General features: G+C 43.4%; 1 protein-coding gene across 4 annotated transcripts in view; it reads left to right on the top strand.

Annotated features, from left to right (window-relative positions):
* Window positions 1-18936, top strand: part of PRKN (parkin RBR E3 ubiquitin protein ligase) — a 1207207-nt gene that overhangs the window by 1019607 nt on the left and 168664 nt on the right. For all 4 annotated transcript variants that reach the window (XM_045009067.1, XM_045009066.1, XM_045009069.1 and 1 more), the window contains one exon: window positions 18608-18757. In XM_045009067.1, the coding sequence (XP_044865002.1) occupies window positions 18608-18757 (150 nt within the window). The remainder of the gene's footprint in view (window positions 1-18607; window positions 18758-18936) is intronic.

Genomic DNA, 18936 nt, shown 5'->3' with positions numbered 1-18936 from the left:
GGACAAATTGTGTCTTGACCAAAGATCAGTCGGGACGCGGTACAAACACCTAAATATCGGGACGGTCCTGATTTTATCGGGACATCTGGTTACCCTCCCTGAGAGGAAAGGTTTATTAGCTAAGGACCTACTGAAAAATAAAACAATGTAAGAAAGTCAGTCTCCTGAAGAGCAGATATTTGTCCTGTGAGGTTGGCTTTCTGTGTGATGAAACGGAAATGAGTTCACAAGTAATGATATTACAAGCTGCTTACAAAAATATGCTAAAGATGCAACGAATATAAATGCGGGCTCTGTCCAAGTACTATATAAGGCAAGTAATTCAACAACATTCTAGAGAAAAGAGAGGGTGTGCTTCTATTCAGACCTAAACACTACAGTTATACAAACACAGCAAGATTACTGGCAATCTGTATGGAACTGTTATGGATTCTTCCTAATGACTCTGAGAAACTTTCCTCTTTTTTCCCCCAAGAGTGATAAAAAACATGTTTAATTGTTTAAATGGAATATTGTGATTCATGAATAAAATAGCTATATGTGAGGGGCAAAAGGGAAAACAAATAACGCAGGAGAAATCTGCAGCTGTACCTGAGTGCCCCCAACAGGACATAGCATAGAGAAATCAGATGACAGGCTAGTACTGTATAGCTAGACCTCTCTGCTATATTGTCAATTCTGACAGTGTGGCAGAATGTATTGGCCAGTTTCTTGATATTTTGACAGGGGAGTGATCCATTTTAACAGATCTCTCATTAGCTGTTGCTGCAACTCATCACAGCCTTTTCTTTGGGAACATTTTGGATGTGGTATCCCTTGAATCAGAGTAAGCCTTCAGGGAGGCACTCCATTCTTCAGCAAAATTCCTTTGTGCGTTAGGCGATTTTATGCAAAGGAGCCTCTCCAGTGTTGGAATTTTGAGGAAGTACTGCCCCAGAATGGTGTGTGTCTGAACAATCTTTTGCGATGTGTGGTAGCTTTAACAGAACCCTGTTTATGTTATATGAGGTGTGACAGTAGTGCTGAGAGAATGCTGGAGTGTGTGTGGAAATAATCATAGAAATGCAGGACTGGAAGGGACCTTGTCAGGTATTCTAGTTCAGTTCCTTGCACTGAGGCAAAACTAAGTATTATCTAGACCATCCCTGACAGGTGTTTGTCTAACCTGTTCTTAAAATCCTCAAATGGTGGAGATTTCACAACCTCCCTAGGCAACTTATTCCAGTGCTTAACTACCCTGACAGTTAGGAAGTTTTTCCTAACTAGATCTCCCTTGCTGCACTTTATGCCCATTACTTATTGTCCTGTTCTCAATGGTTAAGGAGAACAATTTTTCACCCTCCTTTTTGTAACTGTGAGGGATCTTGAGCTTCGAACACAGGCCCATGTGTCCTTTGGCCACAACTGACACCCAGCAGCTCACCTGAGTAACCAGAGAAGGGAACCAGTGAAGTGCTGGCTTGCAGAGGGCCCCTACCCTGAAGCTCCTAATTGAGAGAAACATCCAACAACCCTAATTAGCCAAGGAACTCTATATAAACCATGAAGTAACACAGGAAGTTGTCAGAGCAATTAGAGAACTCCCTGGCTGGCTCCTACAATCGACACCTCCCGTTTACCTGACTCTTGAGCCCTGAATTCCTGCCTGCTCCTGGTTCCTGTCCTTATCCCAGACCCTCATCTATTCCCAGTTCTTGCTTTCCTGACTTACTCCAGTTCCCTGCTCCGATGCCTTACTCTTGTGCTGTCTCTGGTTCTGATGCCTGGCCTGGAACCTAGGCTGTCTCCAGCTCTGACTACTACGCTTGACCGCCCACACCCTGGTTATTGCAATAACAATCTTTTACATCATGTAATATTCATTCATATTTTAAAAGGAATTTGTTGAAAACATGCTTGTGCCCCTGTTGTACTATGTTTCCATCACATATACTACTGAATGAGTTTGATGATATGAATATTTGTGGAACCAGTGTTAAAGAATATTCACATAAAGTGAATTTTGAACTCATTATCACATTACATTCATCCAATCAGTGAACAGAAACGTGTGACCAGTTTAAAGTAATCAACAGTTTGGAGTTTGAATTTCAAATACACAATATTGCAACAAAGTGGTTGTAACTGTCTATGGACCAAGAATTACTCACACAAATTGTTAAGCAAATAATTTCAATTTAGAAATTTCAAATAGAGAAAATTGTCAGCTGCCCCTGGAAAATTCACAAACAGAGAAAGAAACAATATTCATTAGATAAATTATTTGCTGTGGAGAATTTGCCCAGGTCTTTCCAATACCTAGGTAACCCTGAGCAAATTGTGGGCTGTTTTGTTAATATGGAGTTTCATCCTCAAGTCTTTATCTCTTTCATGAATATGTCTCTTCCTATCTGTTGGGTACCTCATGGTCTTGTCCTCTCTCCCCTTCTCTTTTCCTTTGTTGACTCCATCCATTCCCTTGGCTTCAGCTACTATTTCTCTGCCAGTGACTTCTAAATCCACTTCTCAGCACCTGTCCTCCACTCATCTATTCAGCCTCAGATCTCCATCTGACTCTCAACTCAACCATTGTGCATGCCACCACAGTCCCAAACTCACTCTCTCTGAAATTGAGATATGTCTGAACTCTTGATCCCTCCCTACCACCTCTTGTCTCTGGTCCCATTAACTATGTCATGAGCTTTACAGTGTCCCAATGTCATATTACCAGGGACTTTTCTCTACTCCCCCCAAATCCAGTCACCGCCTCCTTTTTTAATATCTTCAAAACATTTTATTTCCTGACTACACCTACACCTAGAATTCTTTTCTGCACCTTGGCCTCTCCTGTGTTACTCTAACCTTATCCTCTCTGCCTTCCCCAATACTCTCTTCTCCTTCCACAAAACGTAAAAGTTCACTATTAAAGTCATCTTGCTCTTCTGTCACTGAGAGGGCATCCTCATATTTCTTAAATCCTTTCACTGGCTTTTCATCTCTAAACTGGAGAAAAAAATCCTGAACCTCACTGTCAAGGCCCTATGTGCCTCTCTTATATCTGCTTTCATGTCCCACACCCCCCTTCTCACCAGCTATATTTTTCATAGTCTTCTCTCCTTGCTGCTTATTTTATTTCCTTTCCTCACTCTCAGCTTCATGCCTTCTTTCATGCTGTCCCATAAACTTAAAATAATCTCCCCTTTTTTCTTCATCTTGCACCCTCTCCTTCAAATTCCTCCTTTGCAGCACTTTTCTTCTACAAATCCATCCTGCACAGGGCTTATCATTGATTTCTTATCTGAAATATTCTCTTGTTTTAAGGGCCAGATTCACCTTGGTCTTTATGCTTTTGCACAATTGCAGACAGAGCCCAAGATGCCTTATCTGTCATTTCATGTCCCTCAAGATCCAGGCAGAATTCCAGCCCAGGAACTCAGAGCACAGGTCCCTTCCTGCTCCCCATGCTTGCGTGCATAATGTCCCAAAGGAAACAGAGAGGAGGAGGTACCATAGTTTCATCCTTCCCCGGGCACCAGCCAAAAGAGGATGGCCAACAACACAGGGGATGCAGAGTGACAGAGTGGTCGGGACAAATGAGGAAGAGCCAGGAACTCCTGAATTCTAATCCATCATCTCCCTTTGTGTGAATGTCAGTTACTCCCTCTCTTCCTGTTTATAATAATACTTACATACCTGATAGATTTTTTAAAGTATTTATATTAGCACTAGATAGGTTATGTTTTTTGAATTGTGGTATCAAATAATTGCATTATGTACATTTTATATATATATTATAAACATGTGACAAAAATTACCTAAAATGCTAAATCCACCTATAGACTAGTAGCCTCCAAAATTAATTTTAAAATACACAGGTGGTTATTTGATTTATGAGAATAGTAAAAACAACCTGACTCTAGCAAGTCTAGAAACACCCTTACTTGCAGTTTTAAAAAGTAATTAAATTACCTTTTAAATATTAGAAATTCTTGATTTGCACCTATCATTAAACTTTAGTCTAAATTCATTGCAGTCATACTATCAAACAGATGTTTTTACATACGTAGAAAGAAAAAAAAATGTACATAATTTTTTAAATACAGAATTAAAATAGCATAAGCAATATTGTAGAGCCATGGCAAGTAAGTAATGTTTTCATAACGTATTTCAGAATGGTTAGAGGCTTCCTTAATCTCCAAGTCTTAACGCAGCTGAGCCAATTCTGATCCCCACTTATACCAGTTTTATACTCATGTAGCTCAGGAGTAACTCTGTTGAAGCCACAGGATTTATGCTAGTGTGAGAGTAAAACCAGGCCTAATATATGGTGACTAGAAAATCAGGAACTGTTCTGAGCCCCAAGTGGATCCCATGAAGGAATGGGAAGTGGGGAAGGATAGTATGATTCTCTATCCTCCATCTATATGCCCCTCTCCATTAGGAGGTCCCTACTAAGTCTATAAGTGCCAAACTGTGCATACCTCAACATCAAGATGTGGTGGAAACTCTGCAGCTTAAGTTTGTCTTTTTCATAGATTTCTCTTTGGGAGGGAATGATCTGGACTTCATTTAGGTGCTAGATAACCATGCTGGACTTCGGAATTTCTCTGTTTGGCCTAAAAAAAGATACAGTTCAGCATTGGCAGTGGCACTAGAAGTTTCTGTAGTCTGCTTTTCCAATGTAGTTCTACCCTGATCTGAAGGGACTACTTCAAGTATATAAAAGTCTTATCCTAAATCATTGACCTTTTCCCCCTGAGGCTGGCAACAAGCATGACATTTAATACTGTTTCTGATCAGAGATTTAGGCCTTGTCTACACTACAAGACTATTTCGAATCTACTTAAGTCGAATTTGTGGATTCGACCTTATGAAGTCGAATTTGTGTATCCACAGTAAATACACTAATTCGAATTTCTGAGTCCACAGTAACGGGGCTGGCATCGACTTTGGAAGCGGTGCACTGTGGGAAGCTATCCCACAGTTCCCGCAGTCCCCGCTGCCCATTGGAATGCTGGGTAGAGCTCCCAATGCCTCCTGGGGGAAAAATGTGTCGAGGGTGCTTTTGGGTAACTGTTGTCATTGAACCGTCAATCACGCCCTCCCTCCCTGAAAGCTCCGGCGGGAAATCTGTTCGCGCCCTTCTCTTGTCGGTTACAGCGCGTACGCCACAGCACTGCGAGCATGGAGCCCGCTGCGATCATCGCTGCATTTATGGCCGTTGTCAACTCCTCGCACCTTATCGTCCACCTCTTCCACAGTCAGCTGCTGAGAAATCGTGCGAGGAGGCTCCGGCAGCGCGGTGAGGACAGGAATTCACAGAGTGGCGCAGACCTCTCACAAAGCAGGGTACGCCGCGCAGTGGAGATCATGGTGGCAATGGGTCAAGTTCATGGTGTGGAATGGCGATTCTGGGCCCGGGAAACAAGCACGGACTGGTGAGACCGCATAGTGCTGCAGGTCTGGGATGAATCACAGTGGCTGCGAAACTTCAGGATGTGTAAGGGCACTTTCCTTGAACTCTGTGACTTGCTGTCCCCTGCCCTGAAGCGCCAGGACACCCGGATGCGAGCAGCCCTGAGTGTGCAGAAGCGAGTGGCCATAGCCCTCTGGAAACTTGCAACGCCAGACAGCTACCGGTCAGTAGCGAACCACTTTGGCGTGGGCAAATCTACCGTGGGGGTTGCTGTGATTGAAGTAGCCCACGCAATCGTTGAGCAACTTCTCTCAAAGGTAGTGACTCTCGGAAACGTCCAGGACATCATAGATGGCTTCGCCGCGATGGGATTCCCAAACTGCGGTGGGGCTATAGATGGGACTCACATCCCTATCCTGGCACCAGCCCACCAGGACAGCGAGTACATTAACCGAAAGGGCTACTTTTCAATGGTGCTGCAAGCACTGGTAGACCATAGGGGACGTTTTACCAACATCTTCGTTGGGTGGGCGGGCAAGGTTCATGACGCGCGTGTGTTCAGGAACTCTGGTCTGTTTAAACGCCTCCAGGCAGGTACTTTCTTCCCGGACCACAAAATAACGGTTGGGGATGTGCAGATGCCTACAGTGATCCTCGGGGACCCAGCCTACCCGCTAATGCCCTGGCTCATGAAGCCCTATACAGGCGCCTTGGACAGAGAGAAGGAACTCTTCAACTACCGGCTGAGCAAGTGCAGAATGGTGGTGGAGTGTGCTTTCGGACATCTCAAGGGGAGATGGCGGAGCTTACTGACTCGCTCGGACATCAGCGAAAAGAATATCCCCGTAGTTATTGCTGCTTGCTGTGTGCTACACAATCTCTGTGAGAGCAAGGGCGAGACCTTTTTGTCCGGATGGGAGGTTGAGGCAAATCGCCTGGCTGCAGTTTACGCTCAGCCAGACACCCGTGCTGAGAGAATATCCCAGCGGGAAGCGCTGTGTATCTGGGAGGCTTTGAAAGCAAGTTTCCTCGGAGAGCAGGGTAACCTATGACTCTCCACTTGCTTTCAAGAGAAACTGACCCTGGGCCTGTGTCTGTATGTGTCGATTTCGATCTGCGGTTACATACCCCGTTCTCCAAGTTTCCCCCACTTCCAAAGCACGTTTTAAAGCAAATTAATTGTAACACTCATTATTAATAAATCTTTGTTTTACTTTGCATTTCTGTTCAGGTGTTGAAACATGGACGCATACTGTGCTGGGCACGGTGTGCACTGATGTACAGACCGCTTGTTCCATAGAGGAATGACATCCTCCTGCTCCTACATAGGTCTCTGGGGTGGGGGACGGTTGCAAGTGGTTGTGCAGGAAGGGGAGGGTTTGCAGGAAGGGGTGGGTTTGCAGGAAGGGGCGAGTGGTGCCTTCTTTGGATAGGGGTTTGGATGACGGCAGTGGGCTGCGGGTTTGGGCGTAGGAAGGGGTGAGGGGTGTGGGGGAAGGGTGACTATCTGTCCGTGGATGAGGGCTCTTGTTGGGGCTCAGGGCAGCGGAGAGGCTCGTTGCTACGGTGGAAGTGCATGGTAAGGGCAGCGTGCCTTAACATTAAGGGGGTGGCAGGCGCTAGGACCCTGGACAAGCATACACATCACAGAATGACCCGGGGCAGCATACACCACACAGAGTGACCCTGGTGCCTACTGACTGCAGTGTGTGTGTGCCCTGCAGTTGATCATGGCCCCAAGTCTGTACCCTGGTAATGTAGGCTATACCGTGCAATTATAAATCCCCTCCCCCCCCACACACAAAAAAATCCTCTGACATGAAAGACGTGACCGAAACAGTGAATAACAGCAAACAGCTTTTAATAATCTAATACACACTGGGGGGATGAAACTTGGATTTGGGACTGGGTGAGCCTGTAAGGGAAGCACTTCTACAAATTTATAGCGTGAGAGGTGTGTGGTACATTAGCGCTATGCAGTGGTGCAGTGACAGTTCTCACGGCCCCTAACGCCCCGCCGTCTTGTACTTTTGGGTGAGGGGGGGGCAGGACTTCTTGGCGGGGGAGGGCGGTTGCAGATACACTGCAGGGGGGCTCTGTCCTCCTGCCTGCGGTCCTGCAGAACATCAACAAGGCGCCGGAGCGTGTCTGTTTGCTCCCTCATTAGGCCAAGCAGCGTTTGAGTCGCCTGCTGGTCTTCCTGCCGCCACCTGTCCTCCCGTTCGATGTGTGTGCGATGCTGTTGACATAGGGTCTCCCTCCACTGTCTCTGCTCTGCCGCCTCGGCTCTGGAGCAAGCCATCAGTTCCACGAACATCTCGTCCCTAGTCTTTTTCTTTCGCCGCCTAATCTGCGCCAGCCTCTGCGAGGGGGATGCCGGGGCAGTCCGGGAAAGAGCCGAAGCTGTGTGATGGGAAAAGTAACTGATTTCCTTGAACAGATACATGTTTGCGAACAGTGAACACAGTCTAGTCAGTTTCTCTGAACAAGACCATACAGGGCAACAAGTCTCACGAGATCTCAGGACAAGTTCGAGATTTCGGAATACGCTCTCATTGGCTGCGGCATTGCACAGGAGAGCAGACAAGTGGGGAGAGACAGCTGAATCCGTCTAGCAGACAGTCCTGGTAAGCCTTACAGTACATTCTGCTTATCAGTTAATGGATAGCTGTGCCCTCCCGCTAAAGGCAATCTGGAAATCATATACTCTGACCCTTTTCCAGCCACTCCCGCCAGTGCACGGGAAAGATCAATGTATGCTTTTCCTATGTGGCCTACAACACGTGGCTGTTAAGCGAGGGTCATTGTTATGCAAAGTAAAAGTCAACCATTCACAACAGTAACAATACACTAATTGCCCTAATTAGATGCAGCATTTCATGAACGAGATCACCCTGATGCGGGTCCCTCGGAGTCACAAAGAGCGGATGCTAAGGGAAGCCCTGCAGAGACCAGGACCATATGCGGCCATGCTTGTGGAGGCGATGATTCCCATGTACATAAGGATGTTCTGGCGCGGAAGAGTGTGCTTCCACGGAGCACCCAACAAGGCACCTCTCCCCAGGAACCTCCTGTGGAGGCTTTTCGAGGACCTAAATGAGACCTTTCTTGAATTGTCTCTGGAGGATTATTGTTCAATCCCTATATGTGTGGACCTACTTTTCATATAGTTTTTAATTGAAAATTTTATATATAGTATTTCTATTTTTTTATACCTGTTTTATAAAAAATAAATGTTTACATGTTTATAGCACTTACCGCCTGATCCTTCCCCTGATTCAGAGTCCGGGTTAACGGCCGGGGAGGGTTGGTAGGGGATCTCTGTGAGGGTGATGAAGAGATCCTGGCTGTCAGGGAAAGCGGTATTGTGTTGGCTGTCGCCTGCGCCGTCCTCCACAGACCCTTCCTCATCTTCCACATCGGCGAACATCGAGGAGGAACTGTCCAGGTTCACTATGCCATCCACTGAGTCCACGGTCACTGGTGGGGCAGTGGTGGCAGACCCACCTAGAATGGCATGCAGTGCCTCGTAGAAGCAGCATGTCTGGGGCAGGGCTCCGGAGCGTCCGTTTGCCGCTCTGACTTTTTGGTAGCCTTGTCTCAGGTCCTTGATTTTCACGCGGCACTGCATTGCATCCTGGCTATATCCTTTCTCTATCATTGCTTTGGAGACCTTCTCGAAGGTCTTTGCATTCCGCTTGCTGGAGCGCAGCTCCGACAGCACAGACTCCTCGCCCCACACACCGATCAGATCCATGACTTCCTGGTCAGTCCATGCTGGGGACCTCTTTCTATTCTTGGATTGGCCGGACTCCTCTGCTGGAGAGCTCTGCATCGTTGCAGGTGCTGCGGAGCTCGCCCCGATGTCCAGCCAGGACGTCAGATTCAAAGTGCCCAGACAGGAAAATGAATTCAAATTTTCCCGGGTCATTTCCTGAGTGGCTGGTCAGAGAATCCAAGCTCCGACTGCTGTCCAGAGCGTCAACAGAGTGGTGCACTGTGGGATAGCTCCCGGAGCTACTAAGTTCGATTTGCATCCACACCTAGCCTAATTTGAGCTAGCCATGTCGAATTTAGCATTACTCCACCTGTCGGGGTGGAGTACCAAATTCGAACTAAAGAGCCCTCTAGTTCGAATTAAATGGCTTCCTGGTGTGGACGGTTGAGCGGTTAGTTCGAATTAACGCTGCCAAATTCGAATTAAAGTCCTAGTGTAGACCAGGCCTTAGTTTTTGTGTTTGGTTGGTTGGTTTTGCTCTGAATACCTTTCAGCTAGGAAATGGCCTGGGATAACCAACGTATTTTACATAGACTTTTCATAGAGTTTAAGGCCAGAAGGGACCATCAGATTATCTAGTATGACCTCCTGGGTTACACAGACCATCAGATTTCACTTAAATACCCCAGTACTGAGTCCAGAGACTTCCATTAGACAGAAGTATTTCAGACTGAGGAGACGAAACTGCTGTGTGCCATAGGCAGAGAATAGGAGAGACTGAGGTGCCACTAATACCTGAATTAAATCATATCATTTAGAAAGCTATCTATTCTTGTCTTAAAGACTCCAAGCAATGGTGAGTTACACTGTTACAATGTGTAATTAAACTCACTGCTAGGAAATTGCATCTTATTTCAAGATTGTATTTGTCTAACTTCAGCTTCCAGCTAGTGAATCTTGTTATTAATCAGACTTGTTTGTCAGCAAGATTAGAAGCTACTTCATTCTAGTGAATATTGTTTCCATGTGTAAGTACCTATAGATGGTGATCAAATCACCTCTCAACCTTCTCTTTGGTAAACTGAATAGGTTGAGCTCCTTAAGCTTCACATCGTGAGGCTAGTTTTCCAGTCCCTGGATCATTTTTGTGGCCCTCCTTTGAACTCTCTCCCATATTTCCACATCCTTCATGAAACATGGACGCCAGTACAGGACATAGTATTCTAGCAGTGGTCTTACCAATGCTGTGTATAGAGGCAAAATCACTTCCCTACTTCTGTTTGATTTTCCCCTTTTTATACATCCAGAGATTGCTTTAGCCCTTTTTGCCACATCTTTGCACTGAGAGCTCAATTTCAGATGGTTATCTTCAATGATCCCCAAGTCCTTTTCTGAGTCATTGCTTTCTATGTCAGTCTCCCGCATCCTGTAGTTACAGACCTTCATTCTATGTCTCAGATGTATTATCTTGCATTTTGCTGTATTAAGATAGATTTTGTTGGATTGTGAGCATTTTACCAGGTGATTCAGATCAGACCTGTCCTCCTCATTATTTAGTACTACACCAATCTATGTGTCCTGTGCAAACTTTACCAACAAAGAATATTATGTAATCATCTAGATAATTGATAAAAATATTAAATATTATTGGACTGAGAACCAGTCCCTCTGGAACCCTGCAAGAAATTTTCCCACTCGTTGATGTCTCCATGTTAACACTACATTTTGAGATTTGTCAGTGAGCCAGTTTTTAAACCATGTAATGTGTGTCCTGTTAATTCCACATAATGCAAGCTTTTCACTCAAAATGTCATGTGGAACTAAGGCCTTGTTTAGACTAAAGGGTTAAGTTACGCAACTTAAGTTGAAGTAGTTTACATCGACTTAACATGGTTTCTACACCGCTCTGTGTCATTGGGAGATGCTCTCCCATCGACATAGCTTCCATCTCTCATTGAAGTAGAGTACTGAAGTCGACAAGAGAGCACTCTCCCATTGATTTATCGCGTCTTCACCAGACCTGCTAAATCAATGCCACTGCATCAATCACAGCAGTGCCAATTTAGCCCATAGTGAAGACAAGCTCTAAGGGAGAGGAGGGATAGCTCAGTGGTTTGAGCATTGGCCTGCTAAATCCAGGGTTGTGAGTTCAATCCTTAAGGGGCCACTTAGGGAGCTGGGGCAAAATCAGTACTTGGTCCTGCTAGTGAAGGCAGGGGGCTGGACTCAATGACCTTTCAGGGTCCCTTCCAGTTCTATGAGGTAGGTATATTTTTTTATTTTAAGTCAAATGCCTTAGAGTAGTTGTTCCCAAACTTGTTCCACCGCTTGAGCAGGGAAAGCCCGGGCCCGGTGGGCTGGGACGGTTTGTGTACCTGCCGCATCCGCAGGTTTGGCCGATTTCAGCTCCCAGTTGCTGCGGTTTGCTGCTCCAGGCCAATGGGAGCTGCTGGAAGCGGTGGCCAGTATGTCCCTCAGCCTGCGTCGCTTCCAGCAGCTCCCATTGGGCTGGAGCAGCGAACCGCGGCCACTGGGAGCCGCGATTGGCCGAACCTGTAGACGCAGCAGGTACACAACTGGCCCGGCCCACCAGGGTCTTTCCCTGCACAAGCAGTGGAACAAGTTTGGGAACCACTGCCTTGGAGAAATCAAGGTATACTATATCACCACAGTTGTCTTTTTAAAATCAGACATGTTATCATCTTGGATTTGGGGGCGGGGGGCGTTGGTTGTTTTTGTTTTTTTTTAAAGAAGACAACAGGTTTGTTTGATAAGACATAACCTTCCATGAAATTATGCTGACTGGCAAAAATTCTATTTTTAGCCTTTAATTCTTATTGATAGAGTCCCAAATTAACCTTTCCATTATTTTATCCAGAATCAACATCAGGCTAACCTGGGTTATCCTTTTAACCCTTTTTAAATATTGGAACTACGTTGGTAGGCCTCTAATCCTTTGGACTTGGCCCAGGTTTCCAAGATTTATTTAAAATATAAAAAATAACAGTGATGCAGAGAGTTCCTCAGGTATTTCTTTTAAGACTCTTACATGGAAGTAATCCAGTCCTGTGGAAATGAAAATGTTTAATTTGAGCAGCTGCTGACTCACATCCTCCTTTATCACAGATGGTAAACTTTCTATTCCATCCACAACATCATATGGGATGGATACTTTCTCCTGCTTCATTTCAAGTACAGAAAAGAAATATCTATTGAACATTTCTGCCTTTTCTACAGCATTATTTACAATTTTAACATCCACATCTAGCAACGGACTTATACCTGGCCGAGGGATTTTTGTTGTTTTTGTTTCCTAATATGTTTTTAAAATGCCATCGTATTGTGTTTAATCTTACTGGCCAATTGATATTTCATGGATTCCTTTAGCTTCTCTTGACACCTACATTTTTTAACTTGTAGCTTATATTCATTGCCCTTTTCCTGTATTTTTCCTCCTTTTATATATTGATTTTATATATGTTTTAGCAGCGCTTCCAAATCTCCTTTTAACTAGTATGGCTTTTTGGCCAGCATACCTGGTTTTATGTCTGTGGAAATGTGGCTTTTTGGACATCCAGTTGGATGTCCTTGAACAATACACAGTTTTTGTAAACACCCACACTTTAAATGTGGATTCCCATTCAGTTATGCTAACCATTGCTTTCAGCTTTGGTAAATTGGCCCTTTAAAGTTCCAAATATATTAAATGCCCAAAAACTTCAAATACCCTCAGCTTTTGTCATTTTTGATTACTAGCAACCTTGCTGCATTCAAATCTGTGTCATAAAAGTGATAGGCTACCATGTCCCCTTTCCAGTCCCCAGAATGATCTGATCTCCTTCCAGAACTCCTCAGCGGATTGTTCTCCTGTAGCATTAATATATTTTTCATGCAAAAGACTTAGTTGCTGGAGTGCTTGTCACTTAAAATTAATCACAATTTTAAGTGTAGTTTAAGCATTTTTTAAAATGCTGTTAATTGGGAAATTTACGCAATACAAATTTTTTCCGTGTTTGTTTATGCATGTATGAAAATCAGCAGTCTCCGGTTACTTACTTATAGATATTTCTGTGGTTTTCATCACAGCAATATCTGAATGCCTCACAAATTTACATCAGATTACTTTTAAAGCTAGTTTCTAACAATGGTGGAAGGCTTGTGGTTGATTCCTTCCATGCCTGGTGTCATTATTAAATGGTTGTTTGAGAAAACTTGAATTTCTTTCTGTTTTTATGGCCCTCATCACCATAGTACCTGATGACCTCTCAGTTATTAATGGATTTTTATCCTTGCGACATCCCTATGAGGTAGGGAAGTATCACCCCCACTTTACAGATGGGAAATGGAGGTGCAGAGTAGATCAAGTGTTTTACCTAAAGTTACCCATAAAGTGTGTGGCTGAGTCAAAAATTGAATCCAACTCTCTTGAATAGCTGTCCAGTTCAGTGCCCCATCCATTAGATCATTCAGAAGTTGGCTGGAAATGGTGGACTATACATTATCCTAAGTACAGTTTGTTCAGTTCCAATTGATATTAAGGATACATCCATAAATAATTTATAAGGTGTTCATAAATGATAAATAGGTGGGTAATGTTTTCACAGGTGCCTCTGTGATTTAGGAGCCTAAGACCTATTGCCAAGTGTATTTTGCCGATCATTTCTGAAAATGAGCTAGGCTCCTAAATCACTTAGGCACTTACAAAAATTTCACCTGTTGTAAATACGTTACAGCTATGAGTTCTATGTGTTACACATAATGCTAAGTAGAAGGTATTAGAGAGAGTTCTAACCCATGATTGTATGCAACTGTCACTGGGTGGCTGGCCCCAGAAAATGAAGTGGATCCAGCTCCCCTGTGCCAGAACTGGCGCTGGGCATTTGGCAATTAAGAGGTAGGGCAGCACCTCAGGACTTTCAGACACCCAGTGAATTTGAGCTCCCTGAGTGAGAGTGAGGAAAAGAGGCAGGTGAGAGCTGCCAGATACAGAAGGTGTTTTTGGGGGGAAGGCTGAAGGAAAAGAGGGCAGAAAGAGGGGTTGCTGGCTGTTGTCTCCAAGGCAGATAGATGGAATGATGGCAGGAGTAGCAGCACAGGGAGGTGCCTGCTGGCTCTAAGCCAGAATGCCAAAGTCGAGGGCTAGAGAGGGCTGAAGGAAGGGAGAGCACTGGTGAGGTTTAGCAGCTGACGTCTCTGTACTGGAGAGCTGGACGCAGAAGAACAAAGAGAGGGTCAGGAGGAGTGAGGGATGCTCCTCTTGTGCGGAAGGTCACCCATCAGAAATGCTGTGGGGGTTCCTGCTAGGAAGAGTGGGGTTGCACTCCAGCTGGAAGGGCTGCGGAGGCTGTCCTGAAAGAGGGACAGAAGAGGACCAAGGAAGAATCCAGGCATGATGGAAGACACTGGAATGTGGTCTGTGTTACATCAATGGCCCTCAGGATATGTGATTTTAAAGATTACTTGTTTATCACCCCAGTGCAAATTACATTTGGGGACTTGAATTTTGAACTATTTGTACTGTGTTCTTGTAATAAACCCTGCCCCATGGAGGGGTACTATTGAAGCAAGACAGCCTAAAGTATAGTCTTTGGATTACCTCAGAGGAGAAATGGGTGCACCAGTCATGCCAGGGCCTGTTGCAAGAGGGCACTGCAGTTAGGGCTGCCCTCTGACAGCAATCCGTTGCCCTCTTGAATTCTATAGCAAATGATTTAAGCACTTCTTCGTTGTGTATTAACCCTTTATAAGCTCTTTATAAATGTACCTGTAATATAAAGTGAGATATTTCGTTCTATAACCATAGAATACAATGTATATTAGAATATAACTGATTTTGGTTATGATAGTAGACTTGTACAGATTCTGCTTCTTCATTTTCAGTTGACGTCTGGGCCTTTAATTCATCTACAGTATAGACAGAAAAGAAAAATATTGGAAAATGACACTTTGTAAATATATCTGAGCTCTAGAGATAGGAGACAGGTTTGTAACTGGATAGCAGAATGTGCAAAGCATTTAGTAGGATCTTCTCTGTTTTCCAATTGATCCATTTATTTGGCTTTTTGTGGTATGAAAATCACTCTTGACAGTGCTATAATTGTATAATGATTTGGCATGGTTTCTGTGCTGAACCAGTATAAAATGTCAAATTCGTTGGACAAAATATAATGCTTTTTTCCCAATGAACCCTGTAAATCCATTTTCCTGCATGTAACTTATAAAGACAGAATTGATTTTTGTCATGAAAATTTCTTTATTAAAGGGGGGAGAAATCTTGCTGACTTCTTTTATGTCAAGTTTGAGACTGGAGATCATTTTCTCTTTTCAGCTGAGGATTTATAATGGAAATGCTGACAGACCCTCAACTATAGTATTGCTGGTGTTTGTGTCTATAATAGGAAGCTACTAACAATCAAACATTCAGCACAATTGAATGTTACCTTTTAAGACAGGGTAAGACAATCTCCCTCCTCACCTTCAGGTCCACTCTGTGCTCTGAAGAAAAATGAGGTCCTCAGAGAGCTTTGCAGCTGTGATTACCAGCACTTCCGTTCAAGGCCAGCAGAATGACTCAGAGCACTCAACATATTTACTGCAAGAATCACAAACTTGGTTGAAAATTGATAGATTCCAACATTAAATATTTATCCCATTACCCCGGGATAAATGGATTCATGCATAATAATGTTAAACACCATTTGACTCGTTGAGCCCCCATGTTCAAGGGGACCTTGCAGACACGTGTCATAGATGCCTCTCTAAATGCTGATGTCTTCAGATTCCTTTCTAGCAAGAAGGCTGTAAAGCATATAAGATATTAATCCTCAATTTTCAACTGATTTGCTCATGCCTCTTATACACTGCATGATTCTTCTTTAAAAGTGTATTTCTCCAATTAGCGTTTGTATTTTGTTTTGTTTAATATAAAGAGAGATGTATTTTTTTTATGGATTTCCCCAACTGTTTGGAAAAGATTTTATAAAACAGGATATAAGATTATTATTTTTAACATGGATATTAGGTAACTTGACTGTGGCTTTCAAAACTTGTTTTAAAAAATACAGTGAAAAAGAATGTGTTACTGTAACATGTAACTCCTGCAAAATGATGAGGGGCCTCCTAAATTGTACCTGCAAAATGTGCATGGGAGCCCCTGTGTTTATGCTGAAGTGCTCATTTGCATCCTCCTGTGTGGGGGTTTGGACTCAGTGCTTCATTTTTCTATAGTTTGGGTGTGGTTGTGGTTTTAGTCACCCAAAATTTTCATGAGTTATATATTAGGTAGAATTTTAAGAAGCACTAAATCTTTTCATTAAAGCTATAATATTACACTATGTTTTGTGATATTTGCACACCCTCAGCTCGTTTCCCCATCTTCTGAAAAAATTCATCCAACTCATTTCCCTCTTGCCTTTTAGTTTTTTCTCTTATTTATTCACTGTGCAGTGGGCCAGATTCACTGAGACCTGCTCTACACTGGAGTTTTACCAACCACTGCTGCATCAGTGCAAAACCCTAGTTTAGACATGATTTGCACTGGTGCAAGCTGATTTGTATCCATTTAGCTTATCCTAATTTGAAACCAGGGTAAGCTAGACCCAGTTACTGAAGTGGCATCAATCATGACTACAGTAGAGGTTTATACTTTTACAGCTACACCAGTGACTAAAAACCAAATGTGTAGACCAGAAGTGTGAGTTGGTATAATTTACACTTCTTCTTGCACCTGCAATGTGAATGTTACACCAGCTTAGATTCCATCTAGACCAGAGTGCCAAACTCATTCAGCAGAGAGAGCCAAACTCCACTTACCATTGTGGTCTGTGGCCTGAGGCCTTAATTGAGGACAGTGTACCCTCCATCCTCAGCAGAAGGCCCGCTGACATCACAGAGAAGTGTGCCATAGTTCAAGGATAGAAATTGGCCTTTACATAATAACTAAACTTCTTGTTGTTATTATTTGTTGCATACTTAATCAACTTACTCACTATCACTCAGTGGGAAAATACATCTACCATTTGGACCACTTTTATTTCTATCCTTTGTTTCTCTTCCTTCTTCCCCATCTTCCTTTCTGTTTGTGTCCTTCTTCCCTGTCTTTCCTCTCTGTTCTTCACTCTGCATTTCCTTCCCTGCAGTTGTAAATTCTCCATTCCCACATCTCTCTGGACCTTTCTTCAATACCCCATTTTACCCTCTGCAGTGATTGACAGTGCAATGATGACATTAAAGTGTTATTTACTTGACACTCTCTAGTGACGTGGATAGAGGAGTTCAAACCTGTCTCCTTTATTGTTTCAGGCTCTCTGCAGACTCAAGAAGAAAACACAATTGGTTTACCCTCATGTAACATTTTAAAGGTTTTCTTCACAACCACAAGGGCTAGACTCTTACTTTTTAAAAAATGCACAAAATTTCAGCTTTCAATCTGAATATGTCAGGAGGGTCAAGAGCCACGTAAATATATATTAGGCTAGACTGATCTAGCCCACAGGCTGTATTTTAACACCCGGGTTCCATCTGTTTTAAGGTCTGTCTACACTCTGAAATGAATGGTGGTTTTAAAATGCATTAACTAATGTGCTAATTAAAACACTTAAAACTAGTAGAGTTTGTTGAAATTTTCCTAAGATTCAAAATTTGGATGAAAATGTTCCCTGCATGTTTTGATCAATTCTCCTTAGCACCTACTGTAGACAAAGACAGTCACGTTTAAAAACAAGTTCTCTGGCTGTGGTCAACCCCAATGATAAACCAGAGAGACCCTTATATTTCTTTACATAAGATCAGTTTCTGCCTCCCATACTCTGCAAGCAGTCCTGAAGTAAGGTACTGATTAAAAATGGCAGAGATGATCCACTTTATACTTCTTCCTTATAGACTGAGAAGAGTGGTGTCATGGTTAAGGTACTAGGCTAGTACTCATAGGATTTGGGTTTTATTTCTGACTCTGTCACAGAATTCCTGTGTAAACTTGGATAGGTCACTTAACTTTCTGGTGTCTCCATCTATAAAATGGAGATGCTTCCCTCCCTGGTGTTGTGAGGCTACTTAATGAATGTCTGTGAAACACTGACACTACAATGAGAAACAGAAACACCTATGCATGAAATTAAAATACATTGTTGCCCAGAGAAAGATTTTGTGGCTGTTTGTCTACCTGGAATTTGTTTTTTAAAAGAAAGTTGTCTTTTGTAATTATGTGATACTTTTGGCTCTGACACATTATACTGTTAATTTTTGGCCACAGCTCTTTGATTTCCTCCCCCAATTTGTATCTAATGTGGAATGAAGCATTGTGGCATTTACCCTGTTTATTGAAACAATGTGGCAGTACTTTGATGCCCCCAAACGTCTGACAAATAAGCTGAAGTTACGGTGTAAAAGAATCCTTGTAACTGCTGACATCATTGAGCAAGATAAACTGGAGCAGAAAAGTTTGGGATTTTCCCCCCAGGCTCCTTGAACTACAGTACATGTATTTTGCCTTGCAGTACAACCGCTACCAGCGCTATGGTGCAGAAGAATGTGTGCTGCAGATGGGCGGAGTGCTGTGTCCTACCCCAGCATGTGGTGCTGGCCTGCTTCCTGAACCAGACATGAGAAAAATAGTATGTGAGCCAAGCAATGGACTGGGCTGTGGGGTAAGATTGTGCACTTTCCTTATAGCTCATTGGGAATCAATTGAGATTGCAGGATTTAACAAGAAGCTTTTAAAAAAAAAACGGATTTTCCTTTCACTTTGATGACTCTGAATTACCCTTCATACCACAGTGAGACTCAGTAGCTTTCAATAAACAATTTTAATACAGCACCAGAGCCT

Source organism: Mauremys mutica, chromosome 3 (assembly GCF_020497125.1).
Source record: "Mauremys mutica isolate MM-2020 ecotype Southern chromosome 3, ASM2049712v1, whole genome shotgun sequence".
Classification (NCBI taxonomy): domain Eukaryota; kingdom Metazoa; phylum Chordata; order Testudines; family Geoemydidae; genus Mauremys; species Mauremys mutica.
This window is presented reverse-complemented; position numbering and strand designations above follow the sequence as displayed.